General features: G+C 35.5%; 1 protein-coding gene and 1 pseudogene across 1 annotated transcript; one reads left to right on the forward strand and one right to left on the reverse strand.

Moving 5' to 3' along the window:
- Nucleotides 1-2,303: 2,303 nt before the first annotated feature.
- LOC121755082 lies at nucleotides 2,304-2,789 on the forward strand. Its single transcript, XM_042150368.1, has 2 exons — nucleotides 2,304-2,670; nucleotides 2,766-2,789. Exons 1-2 carry the CDS (start codon nucleotides 2,370-2,372, stop codon nucleotides 2,774-2,776), a joined length of 312 nt encoding a protein of 103 aa, XP_042006302.1. The 5' UTR covers nucleotides 2,304-2,369; the 3' UTR covers nucleotides 2,777-2,789.
- A 12,896-nt stretch (nucleotides 2,790-15,685) lies between these two features.
- LOC121753848 lies at nucleotides 15,686-18,594 on the reverse strand (annotated as a pseudogene).
- Between the last annotated feature and the right edge of the window lie 719 nt (nucleotides 18,595-19,313).

The raw sequence follows: 19,313 nt of genomic DNA on the forward strand, positions 1-19,313 counted from the left end.
TTTCTTCTACGGAGCAATTGTACCGGGATAGTTCCTGCATCGGATTGGATTGCACGTGGACCTCGATAGTAGTGGATTCAACTTGCAGGATTCAATCGAAGAAGAACAACACAACAAGTAAGATTTAGTTCCGTTGTGTATTACGTGCTCAACTTGCAATATGATTATGAATCTAGATCTGTTATTCTTGTCTGCAATTTCCGCTGCGCTCATTAGATGAATACAAGAATTCCTAACAATGGTATCAGAGCTCGGGGGCTCGATTCATAATTGTTTTGTAGTCTAATAATTTGTGGAGTAATTTTTGAAATTAAAACCGTGACTTGATCTGTGGAATGAAATCAGATTTCATATTTTGAAATTGTTGTTTAATTCGTGAATTTAGAATAATCGAATTTAAGGTTTGTGAAAATCTTGTTGCAAAACTAAAGTTAGACTATGAAGTTTTGTATTTAAAATTCGTCCAATATTGTTTTGAACATGTTGTGATGCTTTAAAATTTTTCGAAAACAACTCGCCGGTTTTCGTTAAAATATTTTGAAAGGTCATCTTGAATCCTTTTCTACTTTAAATATGAAACCAACATATATATTTGAAATCAAAAGGACTCGCAATTTTCCGAAAATCAAAGTTTTACAGTAATGGAAATCTTTGGAATTGTATTTCAGTCACCGGAAGCACAGTGGAAGAAACCAGAACAGCGGCATCACAACCTCTAACCCTAACGGGTTATGGGCCTTGTCTTCGGGCTGGGTTAGGGGTTGTGGGTTGTTGGGTTTTGTGGATCTGTTGGGCTTCCTTAAAATGAGCAGATTCCAGAATTGCAGCTAGGCTGTTATTTTTTTCAGTAGGGTTGAGAAATATTAAAAGTTAGACTAATGATTTAATGTTAATTTGGAATTAATAATACAAACTTCAATTACACAGACAAACTTGTTACTGATTTGCAAATAGTATTTTGCAATCGCTGTTATTTTGGAAATAGCAATATTATATTAATTTAGAATTAATATAATTTTTTAAGTCCACGTTTAATTAGAGAATAAAATTTGATTTTATTCATTGAGCATTATTTGATATCTTATGTGATAAGCATGCTATTTGATTTTATGCTTATTTATTTTAACTATAGTAGTTAGAGACCGTTTTATTGTCTGGGTAGGCGGCGCCCAGTATGTGTAGTCCGTGTTATACTATGTCTGGGTAGGCGGCGCCCAGTATTTGTAGTCTGTGTTATACTATGTCTGGGTAGGCGGCGCCCAGTAATTGTTTAAGATTTTAATATTAGATATTAAATTGACAATTAGTATCACAAAATTATTCCCTACAAAATATAAGTCTTGTTTTGAAACAAATGGGTCGTCCATCACAATTGTTTAATGCTCCTAGCTTTTTCGACCATGAGTTTTACACCCTCGCGTTTACTCTAAATCTACAAGGTTTAGGCTCATTCATAGGTGCATGGTTGGCATCGTGTGATGGGGTTGACTTGCTTAAATTATTTTGAGTAGCCCTCGCAACCAAATGATTTATGGACGCATATTAATTAGATTAATAAACCAAGAATTGTAAAATTGTTATACAATTGGCTTGGAGGCCTACCTGGTGATATTATTGTAGTCATCAGCCCTCGCAGAGGCTACAACTATATAGACTTGGATCTTGGACCACTAAAATTTATATTTGATATAAATTCGTATTTTATATTTGGGGGCATAATATATGTTAAAATTAGTGGGAGCTAATCAATACAATAAACCCTTGTTTGATTAGTGATGCGAATGTGATCTTTATATGCTTTTCTGATTTGCTTTCATTTTAATTTCTGTTCAGATAAAATGTCAAACTTGGCTTACAAATGTTTGATGGAAACAAACAAGTTGACTAGGTCAAATTTCACGGATTGGCTCCGTTGTTTGCGCTTGGTGCTAAGGCATGACAAGGTTGAGTATGTCCTGGACAAACCAATCGGTGTCATCCCCAATAAGGAATCTCTTGAGTTTGCTACGTTTGACGTTGAAGCTCATCAGAAACACATTGATAATGCTTCTGATGCTCAGTGTGTTATGTTGTCATCTATGAGTTTGGAACTGCAAAGACAACATGAACACATGTTTCCATATGAAATGCTTAAGCACTTGGAGAGTTTGTATGCTTCACAAGCTCAAACTATGGAGTATGAGATACTTCGCGATCTCTTCAAGTGCAAGCTTCATAATGGAAGCAATGTTTCTGAGCATGTGCTGAAAATGATTGGTTTGATTGAGAGGTTAGCATCGATTGGAACGGTGCTCCCCGCAAATGTCTCAACAAATCTAATTTTCCAGTCTCTTCTTAGTAGTTTTGAGAATTTCATTGTGAATTTCAACATGAACAACACGAAGGTTGGGCTGCCAGAGCTGCACAATAGGCTTAAGACTTATGAGTCTTCCACTGCTAAGGTAAAATCTGTGCTCATGGTGAGCTCTTCTGCGAAGTCTTCAAAATGGAAGAATAAGCAGCAACAGAAGAAGAAAGCATCTAAGGATGTTGGTCTAAAGCCTAAGAGTGGAGGGGCCAATAAGAAGTCGAAATTATCAAAGGATGAATGTCTTTTCTGTCATGAGAAGGGACACTGGAAGAGAGACTGCCCAAAATTCAAGGCACAAGGTGCAGAAAGTGGGAGCTCAGGTATGTTTGTCATTGAGATAAATATGTCTATGAATAATTCACAATCTTTGGTATTAGATACATCTTGTGGCTCACACATTTGTAATAATGTTCAGGGGCTAAGTGACTGCAAGAAAGTGAGACTTGGGGAAGTTGATTTGCGTGTTGGAAATGGAGCAAGAGTTGCTGCCGAACGCGTGAGAACTTATAGATTAGATCTTTCCTCAGGACATAGACTAGATTTACATAATTGTTATTTCGTTCCAGTTATTTCAAAGAATATTATTTTCATTCCGATGTTAGACATTGAAGGTTTTTCTTTCCATTTGGCAAACAGCAGATGCTTGTTTTCTTTTAATGGATTGTTTTATGGAAATGCCACTATTGAAAATGGTTATATATGCTTAAATACAAACGAAATATTCTCAATGTGCAAAACGAAAGACCTAAGCTAAGTAATACGGATAATGCAACTTATCTTTGGCATTGCAGACTTGGTCATATTAATGAGAAAAGAATAGAAAGATTGAGAAAGTTAGACTATCTCACTTCATTTGATTTAGAATCCTATGGAGCTTGTGAATTCTGTCTCAAAGGAAAAATGACAATTAAACCTTTTTCTGGGAAAGGGGTGCGTGCCAAAGATTTGCTAGAGTTGATTCACACAGATGTGTGTGGACCGTTTCCAACTCAAACAAGAGGTGGTTATTCGTACTTCATAACTTTTACTGATGATTTATCAAGGTTTGGATATGTGTATCTTATGAAAAAATAAATCTGAGGCCTTCGATAAATTTAAAGTGTTTAAGTGTGAAGTTGAGAAACAACTTGGAAACGTATAAAGACTCTTCGATCAGATCGAGGAGGGGAATACTAGAGCCGGGAATTTCTTGATTACTTGAAATCACATGGAATTCAGTAAGACTGGACACCTCTTGGTACACCACAAATGAATGGAGTATCTGAAAGGAGAAATCGAACTTTATTAGATATGGTTCGATCCATGATGAGCTTCGTCAGTCTCCCTTTATTCCTATGGGGTCATGCCTTACTAACGGCTATTTACATTCTAAATAGGGTTCCTTCTAAATCAGTCGAGAAAACACCATATAAGTTATGGTGTGGCAAGAAAGCAAGTCTTAACCATATCCGGACCTGGGGTTGTCCAGTTTTTGTTAAGAAATGATGACTGATAAATTGGAAACTAAAAGTGAGAAATGTTATTTTGTGGGATATCCTAAACAAACTAAAGGGTACGATTTCTACTGTCCTGAAAATCACAAGGTGATAACATCGAGGAATGTGGAGTTCCTTGAAGACAGTTATGTCTGCAAGGAACAAGGTCAAAATACAGTATATCTTGAAGAAATTCAAGAACCACAAGTTAACAATGAGGATGAGGTATTATCTACTGGATTGGACAATAACTCAATGGGAGTTTTGATGATCTATTGGGAGGGGAAATTACTCTTAGAGAGGACCTTAGAGAGACTCTCGAAGGACCACCTCAAGACAATGAGATGCATCAAAAACAAGATGATACAATAGTTGCATCATTTCTACCTCAAAAAGATCATAGTGATATTCCTAAACCTTCTCACATACAGAATGAACAGCATGAACCATCTATGGACTTAAGCAAGCTTCGAGGAGTTGGAATATTTGTTTTGACAGAACAATCAAATCGTTTGGTTTTGTCAGAAGCAAAGAGGATCCATGTGTTTATAGTAAACGCGAGAATGAAAACGTTGTCTTCCTCATCATATATGTTGATGACATCTTGATTATGGGAAGCGATCGTTCCATGATGCAATCCGTGAAAGAATGGTGGTCTAGTTCCTTTATGATGAAGGATCTGGGTGATGCTTCCTACATCCTTGGAATCAAGATCTATCGAGATAGACCGAACAGATGCTGGGATTATCACAATCCACTTACATAGACAAGTTGCTAAGGCGCTTCTCAATGGAGAATTCTAAGAAAGGTTTTCTTCCTATGGGACATGGCATTGTATTGTCAAAGAAGGATTGTCTTTCTAATGACAAAGAAAGAGACAACATGAAAAGGATCCCGTATGCCTCAGCTATAGGATCTATTATGTATGCCATGATTTCTACTAGACCAGATGTGGCCTATGCGCTTAGCATGACAGACAGATTTCAGCAAAATCCCGGTGAGGACTATTGGAAAACCGTTAAGACTATTCTTAAGTACCTTAGAAGGACTAAAGAATATTTCTTAGTCTATGGTGGACAACCAGAGTTATCAGTTACTGGGTACACTGATGCTAGTTTCCAAACAGACCATGACGACTATAAGTCTCAGTCTGGATATGTTTTTGTCCTCAATGGTGGAGCAGTGAGTTGGAATAGTTCCAAACAAGGTACAACTGCCGATTCCACCACCGAAGTCGAGTATATTGCTGCATCTGAAGCTGCCAAAGAAGCTGTTGCTTTGTTAGAGTTCGTTAAAGAACTGGGTGTCATTCCGAGACAATATTACTTGATCACATTATATGAAAATTTTATTTCCTATGGGTTTTGTGCACTTATTGGAATAATTGTTTTAAATGTTTGATTTTATTCTAAATATTTGTTCCCTTGAATTGTGACTGTCGTTAATGGTGTGAGACATTAATGATATAGTATAATTCTAAAATAGCCCTAACCAATGATCATCAAGAATGGGATATTGATGATATGTTATAGGTTAGCATGTGGTTTGCATCACATTCTTCGAGAATGTAGTTGTTCTCACAACTATGAGATATTAGATAATCGTGATGGACACATGGTATACTTTGGAGAGTATTGGTATACCCTACTATTAAACTGTTTTGTTGAGTGTCTACAATTTATTAGTACATGAAGTATGTAATAGTCCTTGGATCTGAGGTCATTACACATTTTGTTTGTTGAGTGGTGTGCTTTGACCTTGTACAACGCTTTGCCTCCCCTCGGAGGATTAAGACACGGACTTGTGTTGGGTACATCATAAGATAAATAGAAATGGTAGTTGAGCCAAGAATGAGATTTATTCCTCGATTAGAATTTCAAGAGAACACTCAAATTCTCTATATTACTTGACCATTAAGTCATTGGCCAATGCAAAGATATATTCAATTAAAAAAATTGAATATGATCGAATGGGTCATTTAATAAAGATGAGATAAAGTGATTGAGCTATTTGGATGACACATGACAAATCTTAGGCTCAATCGGGTGGTTCGTGAATGAAAGGATGTTACTATAAACTTTGTGTAAAAGCTTGTTTACCGAATTCACGTAAACGTCCTTCATATATCGAGCTACGCTGCCAACGCAGTCTAGGAGTTTTGTGCAGACTTCGATTAGATCGTCGTCGATAATGAGGGCCTCAAGGGTCACACTATAAGTGTATTTTGATCCGCTCAAGGGTACAAAGTTGGAACTGCGTATTATATCTAATGCTAGCCCAAGTGGGAGATTGAAAGGATATGGGCTAGATTAGATTAATATGGATTAAATAATTATAGTTGGACTACAATTATAATTAGTCCATAAGCCCAACAATCATGAAACACTAATGACTCTTTGTCTATATAATGGTTATTTATTCTCCATTGTGGGAGATGAGAAATATCGTAACATTAGAGAGAAAATACGTAAAGCTCTGTAGAGAGAATTCCTAGCTTTCTTCTACGGAGCAATTGTACCGGGATAGTTCCTGCATCGGATTGGATTGCACGTGGACCTCGATAGTAGTGGATTCAACTTGCAGGATTCAATCGAAGAAGAACAACATAACAAGTAAGATTTAGTTCCGTTGTGTATTACGTGCTCAACTTACAATATGATTATGAATCTAGATCTGTTATTCTTGTCTGCAATTTCCGCTGCACTCATTAGATGAATACAAGAATTCCTAACATTTTGTTTACTTTCTTTTGTAGTTTCAGCAAGGAAAAAGGAGACCGAGTGATTTTGGCACGATAGCACATCCGACTGGCTTGTACATATCTTTTTGAACTAAAACTTTGTGGCATATACTTGACTTTTTGAAGGGGGAATCTTTTTCGTTGTATAGCGTGACAACACTAGTCATCGTGCGTGTAGGGAGTTGTAGATGTGATTATTCACTTGGTTTTTGCATGGTTTTAGAGAGTAGTTTTACTTGATTTTGATCATATATTGTGTACTTTGAGACATGGTTATAGCTGCTTCTTTATGATATTGATATTTTGACCATTTTGTGAAGAATGTGTAGAAAAAGGGTCGAAAACGAGCTTAAAAGGCGGAAGCGAGCATCCGAGATGAAAAGGGACGAAAATGTCGTACGTAGCTGGCGGATCGCCAGTTTCGCCATGGACCAGCCTGGCTACTCGCCAGGATCATCGCCTAAAATTGCCGTAAGCAGCTGGCGTCTCGCCAACTTAGATGCTCAACGAACCTGGCGACCTGCCAGGTTCAGCTGATAATACTATTAATGGAAATTAGAGCCCTAATTAACATATATATGCATGGGACGCCTCATTCACAAAAAAGGACGCCTCGTACCCCAAGAATACCAGTTTTCTACCTAGAAAGAAGAGAAGAACCAGCAGAGGACGAGTATTCATCGCAAGATTGAAGAAGAGGCCTCCAATCCGCCTAATCCAATTCTAGGAGTTCATACTTTAGTTTTTTTTTTTTTTGTTCAAACAATGTTTTTGAATATTTCTTCAAATATTTCTTTGACTTTTGTGACGAACATGAGTAGCTAAATCTTCCGTAGAGTTCTACGGGAGAGATACAATGATTCTTATGTTTAATTGATTTCCGTTTTATATGCCTTGGCTCATGTGGTTATTTTGATTTCTTCTCTGCTTATACATTTATTTGATTGATCACCTTATAAATGCATGTGGATTCTACTACAAGAACTGAGAAATGAGTAGTTTAATTTGAAAGAGAAGAAATTGACGTATTTGCCAATATAATCGAGAGATTTGAGCCTTTGAATGAAGCTAGGTATCTTAGGAGCTATTAGGAGTTGTTGCCTTAGTTCTAGGAAGGAGACTTTGGTTCTAAATAGCAATCTACGAATTGTATGCTTCGAGAGAAGATGTAGTTTTACCTTAGTGATAGCTTAATAACCCTTGAGACCCTTTGTTGGCATAATTTGGAAATTAGTTGAGCATAAGATAGTTGTTATCGATCCCGTAGGATTCCACCCTTCCCAATTCTTGACCTACATCCATTATCTTTTGTTGCTTTTTGTCCTCTAAGTTGTTCCCAATTGCTCTAATTATTGTTTTTACTTTGCTTTCAATGCTTTCAAGTAGATTTAGAAAAAAAAACTTTCCGATTCATCTAGATAGTAGTTGAGGTTGGTTCGTGGTAACTAGGTTGACACTTATTGTCTTTGTGGATACAATATTCTTACTTACTGTTTGCTACATTAGCCATGTACACTTGCGGGTATACTTGTGTTAAAAATAAGTTGAATCAAGCTGATGACTAGCATTGTTTCATTTTTTAAAAAAAAAACACTGATATTTTATGATACTTTACTTTAGGGGATAAAAGTTCGAGAGTTGTTTTCTTTGTCGTTCCTAAGTTTCTTTTTCTATAATACTCCCTCCGTCCCCAAAGAATATGCACTTTGGGGTCGGCACGGGTTTTAATATGAAATTGGTAAAGGAAGAGAGAGGTAGAGAGAAAAAGTAAACTAAGTATTGTTAGTGGAGAATGAGTCTCACCTCATTAAAGAGAAAAGCCTTTCCAAAATTAAAAAGTGCATATTCTTGTGGGACGGACTAAAAAGGAAAGAGTGCATATTCTTGAGGAACGGAGAGAGTTATTCGTTTGTATGTTTTCAAGTACTAATAATTATGTTAAAGTAAGTTTTTTTTTCTTTTGTGAAGTGTTTTAGTTAGGAAATTAAAAATTGAAAATACTAAGTGGAGGATTGACAATGGCCTTAATCGTATCTTCTTGAGTCGGGTTTGAGAGTTACAAACACAATCCTGGATCCAACGGACTACATTCACAATCCTCGTGGAGTGCCACGGGGCAGCAATCAGATGGCTCCATATAAGTAATGGGCCACAACTGATTATGGACAAAGGATGCGGGCCACTTATATAATTCAGCCCAACAGAATTAACTCTCAGGCCCAATCCCAATTTGAGTCTATTAGTCTCAAAGTAACCAACAAGAAAAACTAGAGGTTAATGAATGATTGACTAAGAGCATCTTATATTATTTAAATTAAACTCAAACTCATTTTAGTATAAATGTCACATGAAATATGATTTTATTCCAACCATATATACTAAACTCAAGCTGAAAAGAATATTCTCTATATTATGCCTTTTTTTACTCAAAAATCAATAATGGAATTGGTTTTTGAGTGCCATTGAAACTACTTACCTATCTAATTTTAGGTTTTAGTATAACTGATTGGAGTAAAATCATATTTCATGTGACATTTATGTTAAGAATGAGTTTGAGTTTAAGTTTATAATCATATTTTATATGACATTTACACTAAAATGAAATTGAGTTTAAGTTCACTTTAAATTGTTGAGATGTTCTAACCCACTCATATAGGTTTATATCGGAATAAGAAAGTTAACTTATGCTGTTAAATATATATCGGAATAAGAAAATTAACTTATGCAGTTAATTCTTAGATGACCCAATTGATAAGCCAAATATATAAAATAAAATAAATAATACATATGCATTGAAACTTAATGGCCAATGCTCACATCATTTTCCCCTACTTTATCATTTCACCTATCTTACCGTCATCCATGTATTTATGCATGTCACAATTAATATACGATTGCATTGGAATGAGTATATACTGTAAGGAACATAAAAATTGGTAACCAAGAAAAAGCAAGAGGTTAATGAATGATGTTAATGAATGATTGACTAACCCACTCATATAAGTTTATACCGGAATAAGAATATTAACTTATGCTGTTAATTCTTAGATGACCCAATTGGTAAGCCACTATGCAACATGTTTGTCATATTTACCATATAACTAACTGACTAACATACTTTAAGACCTATATACACAAAAATTAGAATAAATCAAATTTAAAGTACTACTCCTAATATAATACTATCAAGTATCAACAATTTGATTGATTTGTCATCTAAATTGGTAGGTTCCCTCATTAATATTAACAAATGTGGAAGTGATAGGAATATGATTACTATTACATCATTAATTAACTAATTAAAGAGTTAGGACCATTAGAATTAAGAGTGATTAAGTATGCATGCAATTAGCTAGGACCTTCTAGATCTAGTTATAATTATTTAACTACCTAGCTCTATCGGATACCGGTAGACTTGACAATATTCAAAATGTAATTTCTAATAAATATTCGGATATACCTTGAGATTTTGTATAATGTCATCATGATCGAATTAGCAACGTTGATATATGTGTATTTACAGTTGGACTACGTACTAGTAAAAATTATGTGGATTTGCATGTAGAAAATAAGAACGACTTTAACAAATAAAATACTCCCTCTGTTCCCTCATAGTTAAGGCAGGTCTTTTCGGCACAGAGTTTAAAAATAAATATTTAGTGTGTTAAGTAGATAGATAAAAAATTAAGAAAAAGTTTTAAAAAATAGAGATAATACAGTAAAAAGTGAATAAACTAGAGAGAATAAAGTAAGAGATAGTAAATTAAGAGTGATAAAAAAAATGTTAATTATTACTAAGGAAATGGCTCAACTATGAGAAAACCTTCCAAAATGAAAATTGACTCAACTATGAGAGAACGGAAAAATACTAAATACTTAATTTAAAAATAATTTTATTTTGAAATTTAAACAATAAATTATTGTCACTTATTTTCTTCAGATGGTACCAAATGATTTGATCTCTAACTGTGATATACTCGGATTTCGCATGGTTTTAGAGTGTATTCTTGCATGATTTGATCATATTTAACATATTATTGAGTGTGATTACATTTACTTGTCTATTATATTGGTATTTTGGTTATCTTGTGAAGAATGTGTAGAAAAATAGTTCAAAACATCTAAAAGGCGAAAATGATAAATAGGGGTCAAAAATGGGCAAAGTTTTTGTCTAAAACACTCTCTCCATCCCTACTAAGTTGAGTCGTATTCCTTTTTGGGATATCCCAACTAAGTTAAGTCATTTCATTTTTTGACAAAAAAACAAAATATCTAATCACTCTTACTTTATTCAATCACCTACTTTACTCTCTCTTTATCTTTCATACTTTATTCATCTATCCTACTTTTCAACACAATTACTTAACCTCTGTGCTCAAAAGTTTTGAGTCAACATAGTTGGGAATAGTAACTACATTGGGACAATTCAAAAAGAAATACAACTTAACTACCTTGGGATGGAAGCCGGAGTATATATATACATAGAGTGGGGAGTGGTTTAATTGACAACTATCTTAAAATGAACTTTGAGAACTATCAATTGGAATTACAAAACATATTAGATGGTGACACAAACCATATCAGTTAGCAACACAAAACGTATTAGTTGGAACAACTTATATGTTTTGTATTGACAATTGATATATTTTGCATTAACAACTAATCAGGGTCATAACTGGGATTTCGTTTGAGGAGGGGCAAATTTATGTATTCCCTAAATCCGATTAAAAATGAAATGTTTTCCTTTTGGGTTATCCCATGAAAAATGAAACGTATCCTAAAATGGGAATAACACCCTCCTACTTTTTATTCTCTCGTACTTTACTCTGTTTGTATTAACTCATAAAACAATACTATATAAAACCTCGTACCAAAAATTAAATGTTTCATATTTATTAGGATTAAATGTTTCATATTTATTAGGATGAAAGGAGTAATTATGTAAAAGGGCAATTAGTTGGTTAGAAATTTATATATAAATGTATAACAGTGAGGTAGGGGTGAGGAGGAAAAAAAATTATTTTATTGGAAAACTTTATGCATTGGTGAAGGGGATTAGTTAGTTAGAAATTTGTATATAAATGTATAAGATTAGAAATTTGTACCGTATATAAATGTATAAGAGTGTGGTAGGACTGAGGAGGGGCAATTGACCAAGCTCCTTATAAGCTGGATCCGGCCATGCAACTAATAGATCTTAAAGTTCCTCTGAAATGATTTATCTTCATATACTCCCTACGTTTCACAATATGAGTTATATTTGGTATGGGCACGTGTTTTAAGAAATGTAAAGAATAGAAGGTTTAAAAATTTTGTAGAAAATGTGGTCCACTTTTTTATATAGGTTTTATAATAGAGTGTGAGTGAAGTGAGTTAGTGAAATATGAGACCTACTTATCATTTATGGCAAAAGTAAAATGTGAGTCCTACCTTTAGATGTAGATATTGACTTATCGAATGTGTAATTAAAAAGATTGTGCATATTAAAGATAATACTCCCTCAGTTCCATTCTAAGTGGAGCATTTTTATTCGCCACGAGATTTTATGTAGTGTTGTTTTGTAAGTAAAGTAGAGAGAATAAAGTAAGAGAGAGGGAAAAAGTAGAGAGAGTGATGTTTCTATATGTAGAAATATGTCATTTAGAGTGTGACATCCCAAAAAGGAAAATGAATCACTTAGAATGAGACGAAGGGAGTATGAATTGTATTTGAATGCCTAGTTCTTACGCTATTAGGAATTTCATTTGAGTTAGACATGACTATAAAATATTAAAAAAATGGGTGTAAAAAGATAGTGAAATGTGAATGAAATGATTTAGTGGAATACGGAGTCTACCTACTATTTATAGTAAAAGTTAACGAACACTCATAATTATGGATAGACTAAAATGATAAAATGAAACTAAAATGGCGAATGAAGAAAGTATTTATTTAATTTATACTCCCTCCATCCAAATGTAGTTAAGCTATATTCCTTTTTTAGTTGTCTCAAGATAGTTGAGTTATTTTTTTTTTGCAAAAACATTATTCTCTGTCATACTAACTCTCTTTATTTTAACTTTAAACATACCAATTTTTTAAATTTTGTGCGAATATATAAAAAAAAAAGCTTCAACTAACCCGATATGGAGGGAGTATAATAAAAATGTGTGTTCACCATTACAGTAAAGACATATTTATCTCATTCATAAATACACTTCTCATTATAAAACATCAAATCTTAGGTCCAACCCATCACTCGGCAAAACCAAATCATTTCTCAACCCTAATTAATTTCATCCCAAAAAAATTACTCATAAATTAAAAATGGAAGAGGGCTTGACAAGGCTCAACGCCGCGTCCACACCGAGGTGGCGCGGCGGCCGCAAGCGTCCCACAGGGACTCCCCTGGCCACATTATGCGCTACCGCGGCGCCCTGGGGCCAGTACGCAGCCGAGATACGCGACCCTCACTCCAAGGAGTGCCTCTGGCTCGGCAGCTTCGACAACCCCGAGGAGGCCGCCCGCACCAACTTCGCCTACCCATCCGAGAATCTCATCCCTTCCTTTACCACAAATTCTCACCTCATCAACTTCTAAATATTTGGAATTCAAATCCAACTCCAATTTCACTTTCACCTCCCATTTTTTAACAAATTCCCCCGATTTCACCGCATCTTTTTCTTCTTCTTATTCTCCCCCTTCTCTATGTGATGACGTCACGGCCTTCACCGGCGGCTTAGAAAAATCGGGAACAGAAACGGCGAAACTATACGGAATGAGAATAACAGCATTGGTTTTATTCAAACTGAGAGGTCTGATTCCGTATTATTGCATGATGTTCTCAACGGATTTCTCCGAAATTCGTCGAAGAGTCTACTTAAGGAGGAGGGGGAATTCGCTACTTAAACGCGATGACTATTTAGGGTTTTCTGCTGATTACGGAGCTTCGGAATTTGGCAATTTGAATGCGACGAACAATCCTTTCGGATTTGAGACTGAATTTGAGGGGTTGAATAGTCGAATAAATGGGATTTTATCAGATATTTTCTATCATGAAGAAGGTGGGGAATATGCAGAATACATGAACTGAAACATTTTAAATTGTTACTAGTTTCAGTTAAATTGTTACTATTGCTAATAAAATCAGGTATCATATTTTACCAATTTTTTCTCCATATATCTTTTTACTTTATTTATATTTTTACTTCCCACTTTACTAATTTTTTATTAAAGTTTATGCCGTTCGTAAGGATTATTTTTCACGGATGGAGGAAGTATTTGTTTCGTCGTAATAAATTTATTGTTTGTTGACTATAAACTAGCTAGTGTAGTCGTCTTCTCTGTGGTCAAATGATATATATTAAAAAATATTTAATTGATGCATACGTTTACTTTTATTTATGTTTTTGGGTTTTTGCTTTTGTTTTTATTTTATATTTTGGTTGGATCGATAATGTTGTGATTGTGAATGCTATTTTGCTCTTTTTTTCCGTTTTGGTTGGTGATGGATTTTGTACTTTCTCGTCATATAAAAATAACATTCTTTCAAATTTTGATAAGTTTAAGTATTATAAAAATAGTTCAATTTTGATAATTATTTTTTTTCATAAGTGAGTCTTATTTTTCAATAACAATACTCCTATGCTAGGGTCAAGTCCAGCTCCAGTGGGATCTTGGCCGCTACCTATGCTAGTCTCCGCCCCCGACAGCCCGCGTCTATGAATTTCTGTGAAATTGAAGAATATAAGACCTTAGGCTTGAAAAGTTGTTGGGCTTTCTTGGCCGTTCTAGTTTTTGGATTCTTTACTTAATGAGGTACTTTTATTTGTAATGAAGCCCATTTCCACCAATAGCCGTAGGATTAAAAATATATATATATATATATATGATCTCTAGAATTGTCGGAGAATTGACGTCGCCCCGCCGCCAATAGTCCATTATATGATATTTTATTGTACTAATTAATTCCAATTAATTTTTATATTTTTTCTCCTCTTACCAATTATGTTTTAAAATTTATATAATCTCAAAAGTGTTATTTTTATGAAACGAAGAGAATATTAGATTAAAGAGAATGTTTTATGCAATAGTCATTTTCATGCAAAAAAAGAGCAAGCATATCCGAAATTGAATTTAGATTATGTGCTATTTATAGGTAGGATTAGGCCTGCTTAATCGGAACTCCGGTTTTCGGGTACCCGGAATCAGAACCGGAATCGACCGGGTAATTGAAGAACTGGGAACCGGTTTTTCGGTTCTGGTTCTGGTTCCGGTTCCGGTACCGGTTCTAATGTTCTCAAAAATTCCGGTTTCGGTTCTACCTGGAACCGAATAATAAATCAATTTTAGATTTTATAAGATATTAATTAGTATCCAATTATCTTATAGGGGCTGTGTGTGTATGTGTCGTATGCAATGGCGGATGCAGGATTTTAGTACGGGGGGTCCAAATTAATGTTAACAATTATCGTATATCTTTTTTATCAACCACGGTAGAAACAATTCTAACGTGAACAACCAATAACTGAGATAGTTATAGACAACGTGTGTGTGCCTGTGTTGAGGTTGTGTGTGTGCGTGTAAGGTGTTGAGTGTGTGTTTAAGGTGTTGAACCGGAATCGGCCAGGTAAGAACCGGTCGGATCCTGTTCCGTTCCGATTCCGGAATTCATGAAAATTTGTAATCGGATATGCGGTCAAACCGGACCGGATAGAACCGGAACCGGCCGGTTAAGCAGTCCTAGGTACGATGAAAAGTCGAGCATATTCTGTAGCTCGGCTCGTTCGACATACATCTAAATGATGTTCGAGGTTAAGCTTGTTAAAAGCCCCTGAATGTTCAAAACAAAGGCTCCGAAAATATTTAGAGGATGCTCTTAATTAACATGCTACTCAAGTTCAATCGACGATATAGTACATTTGTTTTTGTTGATCAATTATTGTTATAGTCATCGATCTGCTTTTGTGCTTTCAGTGAGTTTTGAATCATTATAACAAACATCGTTTGCGGTTCAAACGTCCTATATCTTAAATCAAGATAAATCTTGTCCCATTAAAAATTTTCACCAAACAAATAAAATTGTATTCAATCACATCTAATTAAATTCAACCAACTTATAACAGCAAATATACAACAAAGTTAGGCCTGCTGCAAAATTTTGCAAAGAATGCTTCATTAAGTAAAGGTTATGTACACCTAATAAAAATGCAAATTATAAATAACAACAAACACAAAACTACAAATGCACTATGCTATTTTGCACAAAGAGAATTTTCCTAACAGAAATTTCATTCCTGCCAAATATGGTAACCTATTTCCTTATGATTTAATATTGGTAGAATCCAAATCTCCTAATAATCTCTTAAAGACTTGGAGTATATTCAACAAAACATCTCTCAATTCTTTTCACTTGCACTTCTATTAATAGGCCATAGCTTGCTGAACATCCTCTTAGATCTGCTAGGCATCATGCTCAAAGACTTGATCTTCGAAGGCTTAACAATGCGATCACTCTCCACATCATGATCCTCATGCAGCCTCATCTTCAGTGTTGAAACACTAGAATTTTGCGAATTTATCCCGAAGGCCCTCTTTGAAGGAGTCGGGCGCCCTTCCAACAGCACCTTGATGTTGCTAGGGAGCTCGGTCACATGGTCCCCCGCCATTGAAGCCCGTACCTTCTCAAAGAAGAGAACCTGCACCACCACCCTTAGAGGGAGCATCTCGTTCCGTGCAGCATGCGTACAAGCTTCCACAGATAGCTTCTTGCAGTCGAGAATTCGACAGAGACTTTTCCTCTCTCCCTTGCTCAGCTCCGGATGCTCCTGTATCATTAGTCCGGAAAACCAAAGTGATCAAGAACACCTTCTTCTGAATTATAATCAGTTGAAGTGAAATTCATGTGCTACCTTTAGGTAAACATCAATGGCTTTGTAGAGACCATCATGAACAACCCTTGCAAATTCTGGTATTGCTTCAGCAATGGCTATGAATTTGGACATAGGAAGATTAGCATCTCTTGCTATCTCTAGCAAGAATTCATCAACAAGCTTTGCAACCTTTCTGTGTGCTGCAGAGGATGATCTCCTCCTCTCTTGAAACTCGATACCAACGCCCTCTGCAGACCGGGACACAAACTCCTCCAACATGACCAAAACGGTGTCCACATCATGCCACGTCCCATTTTCACAGCAACTAGGCAGTAAAAGGCCGTCGACTGTGGCCTCGTCTAGCTGAAACCCTGCCCTTTTTGCCAGCTCTTTCTTAGACGAGACGGAGGCATTTACCACATTAGCTGCCTTGAGCAGTTTCAGCAGAAAACTGCAAGAAACAGCCCCTTTCTCAGCTGGTAATAAGCTAACAACTGATTCCAAAATCAGCCTATTTCTTGAATGTACTTCACCATCATCATGGATGCATTTACCCAAGTTTGGGAGCCAACGCGACGAGTAGGCTCTCAAAGCATCACCGATGAGGTGAGAAGGGACCTTCCCACCAGACTTGATTGCCTCCATCACTCTCCAATAAAGATCTATCTCCAATTCTGCCAAGTCCTCATCCCACCACCCTTTAGCCCTATGCCCATGGTTCCTGACCCGTTGCTCGACACCTCAATGCACCTCCCGGTCACCACAACCTCCTCCGGGTGGGCCAAAACCCTTGAGGCAACCGCTTCAATGCACCTCCCGGTCACCCCCACCTCCTCCGACAGCGAGGGGAAGGCCTTGGTGGTCTGCAATGTCACAATTGAGTCCCTCCATCCTCGAAGGATGCAAGAATTCAAGAAAACCTCAACTTTGGATATGAGATTGCCCTTCTCTGCTTCCTCTGTCATTTGGAGATACTCTGCTCCACAACGGACTGAGACGACGTTGAAGGCGCTGAGTGTGATGTTGATGCCGTAGCAGAACTTGGCACAGAGCTCGAACGCCTCCACCCCTCCGGGGAAGTCATGGAGCTTGATCAGCTGGAGCTCCGAGGCTGCCTCTGCATACAGCCGCTGCAGGCGGAGGCATTTTAATAGCAGAGGAAACTGTTGCAAACAGCTATATAAACATAAATATTTATATTTGTAGGATCAGTTCTCAAATGCAATCAAAATGAGCATGAAATTCACCTTATGGAGTAAATATCTGTTCCCTTTTACTTGGACTATAACATCACTTGAAGCTTCACAAGAAACAGACCTGAGAAAAACAAAAAAACAAAACACATCTTTATTCCAGCAAGATTGCATTTTTATCATGAATTCTTGCAGTTAAGCTAAAAGGGTACAAAGATGAGCTGAAAAAACAAAAAATAAAAACACATCTTAATGGATACAAAGATGACCTGAAAAAACAAAAAACAAAAGCACATCTTAATTCTGGCAAGATTACATTTTGATCAAGAATTCTTGCAGTTAAGCTAAAAGGGTACAAAGATGAACTGAAAAAACAAAAAATAAAAACACATCTTAATTCCAGCAAGATTGCATTTTGATCATGAATTCTTGCAGTTAAGCTAAAAGGGTACAAAGATGACCTGAAAAAACAAAAAATAAAACACATCTTGATTGCAGCAAGATTGCGTTTTGATAAAAAATTCTTGCAGTTAAGCTTAAAGGGTTACAAATATTTAATCATTTCTTGACAAAACAATCACCTTACAGCCTCTGTGGTGTAGAATGTATCAGGACGAGATCCCAGCTTCATAAACTTCATCTCTGATCTTTCTTTCCTTCTTCTAAAACAATCCAAATCCAACATCAAAACACCATTTTTGGGATTCAGACAAGAGCTAGAGACAAAAAGGAAATCTTGCTCTTCACTTCGTTAGCATAACACCAGACATTTTAAATCCCCCCACCAAAATAGAAGAAAAGGGAAGAAACTGATATCCCACTTTAACTTGAGGGAACTTGAAGCTAAAGGTGAAGAAGAAATAGAAAAATAGAAATATTTCTAGAAATGCATACGATATTCATGATATTTATGTGTTATTCATAATGACGAACAAATGAAAATAAAATAAAATAAAATAAAATAAAATCGGAAGTCCAGATAATCAAACCAATCCATAAATCCAAGTCACTTCTGTGACTCTGTCAAATTGTGCACCCCAAATTGACATGGACATGAGAAAAAATGAAAAAGAAATCAATATCCTATTTTAAGGTTAGTAAGATGTTTTTTAAATGGTGATATGAAAATAGTTTTAAGGTTTTTATTTTTGGTTCACATAATCAGTCTCTAGTGAGTGGTGACTGTTTAGGATACTATATGTATATTATTGTATAGGTGTGCACCAGGAGTACATAATTAACACCCCCCCTGTAATATGTATACTTATTTCCTCCGTCTCCATTTAATTGATAGATTTCTTTTGATCGATATTTAGGAAATTGATGTTTAAAAGTTAAGTGAAGAAAAAATAAAATAGAAATAAGAAATAAAAAGTAAAAGAGAGAAAAAAAGAATAATGAAAAGAAATGATAAAGATTTTATTAAAACAGAAAATGGAAAAATAGCTTGGAACGGAAAGAGGAAAGAGTATATCATAATAGCAACCTAACATTTTCATTATAAGAGTAAAATAGTCAAATATGTGTCAATAACGTGGTTTTATACATTTCATTTTAAATTAATCGTTATTTTTCTGGAAATGTAATTGATCATAATTTGATCTAACTGGAAGTCACAAAATGTTATTATTATTATTATTATTATTATGATTATTATTTTCTCCATAAAATGTGAACTTATCTTATTTAATAATGAGACTGAAT

Source organism: Salvia splendens, chromosome 11 (genome assembly GCF_004379255.2).
Source record: "Salvia splendens isolate huo1 chromosome 11, SspV2, whole genome shotgun sequence".
In the NCBI taxonomy this organism is placed as follows: domain Eukaryota; kingdom Viridiplantae; phylum Streptophyta; class Magnoliopsida; order Lamiales; family Lamiaceae; genus Salvia; species Salvia splendens.

Coding starts and splice junctions, on each gene's coding strand:
- LOC121755082 (XM_042150368.1), top strand. CDS start 2,370: ATGAACAACACGAAGGTTGGGCTGCCAGAGCTGCACAATAGGCTTAAG.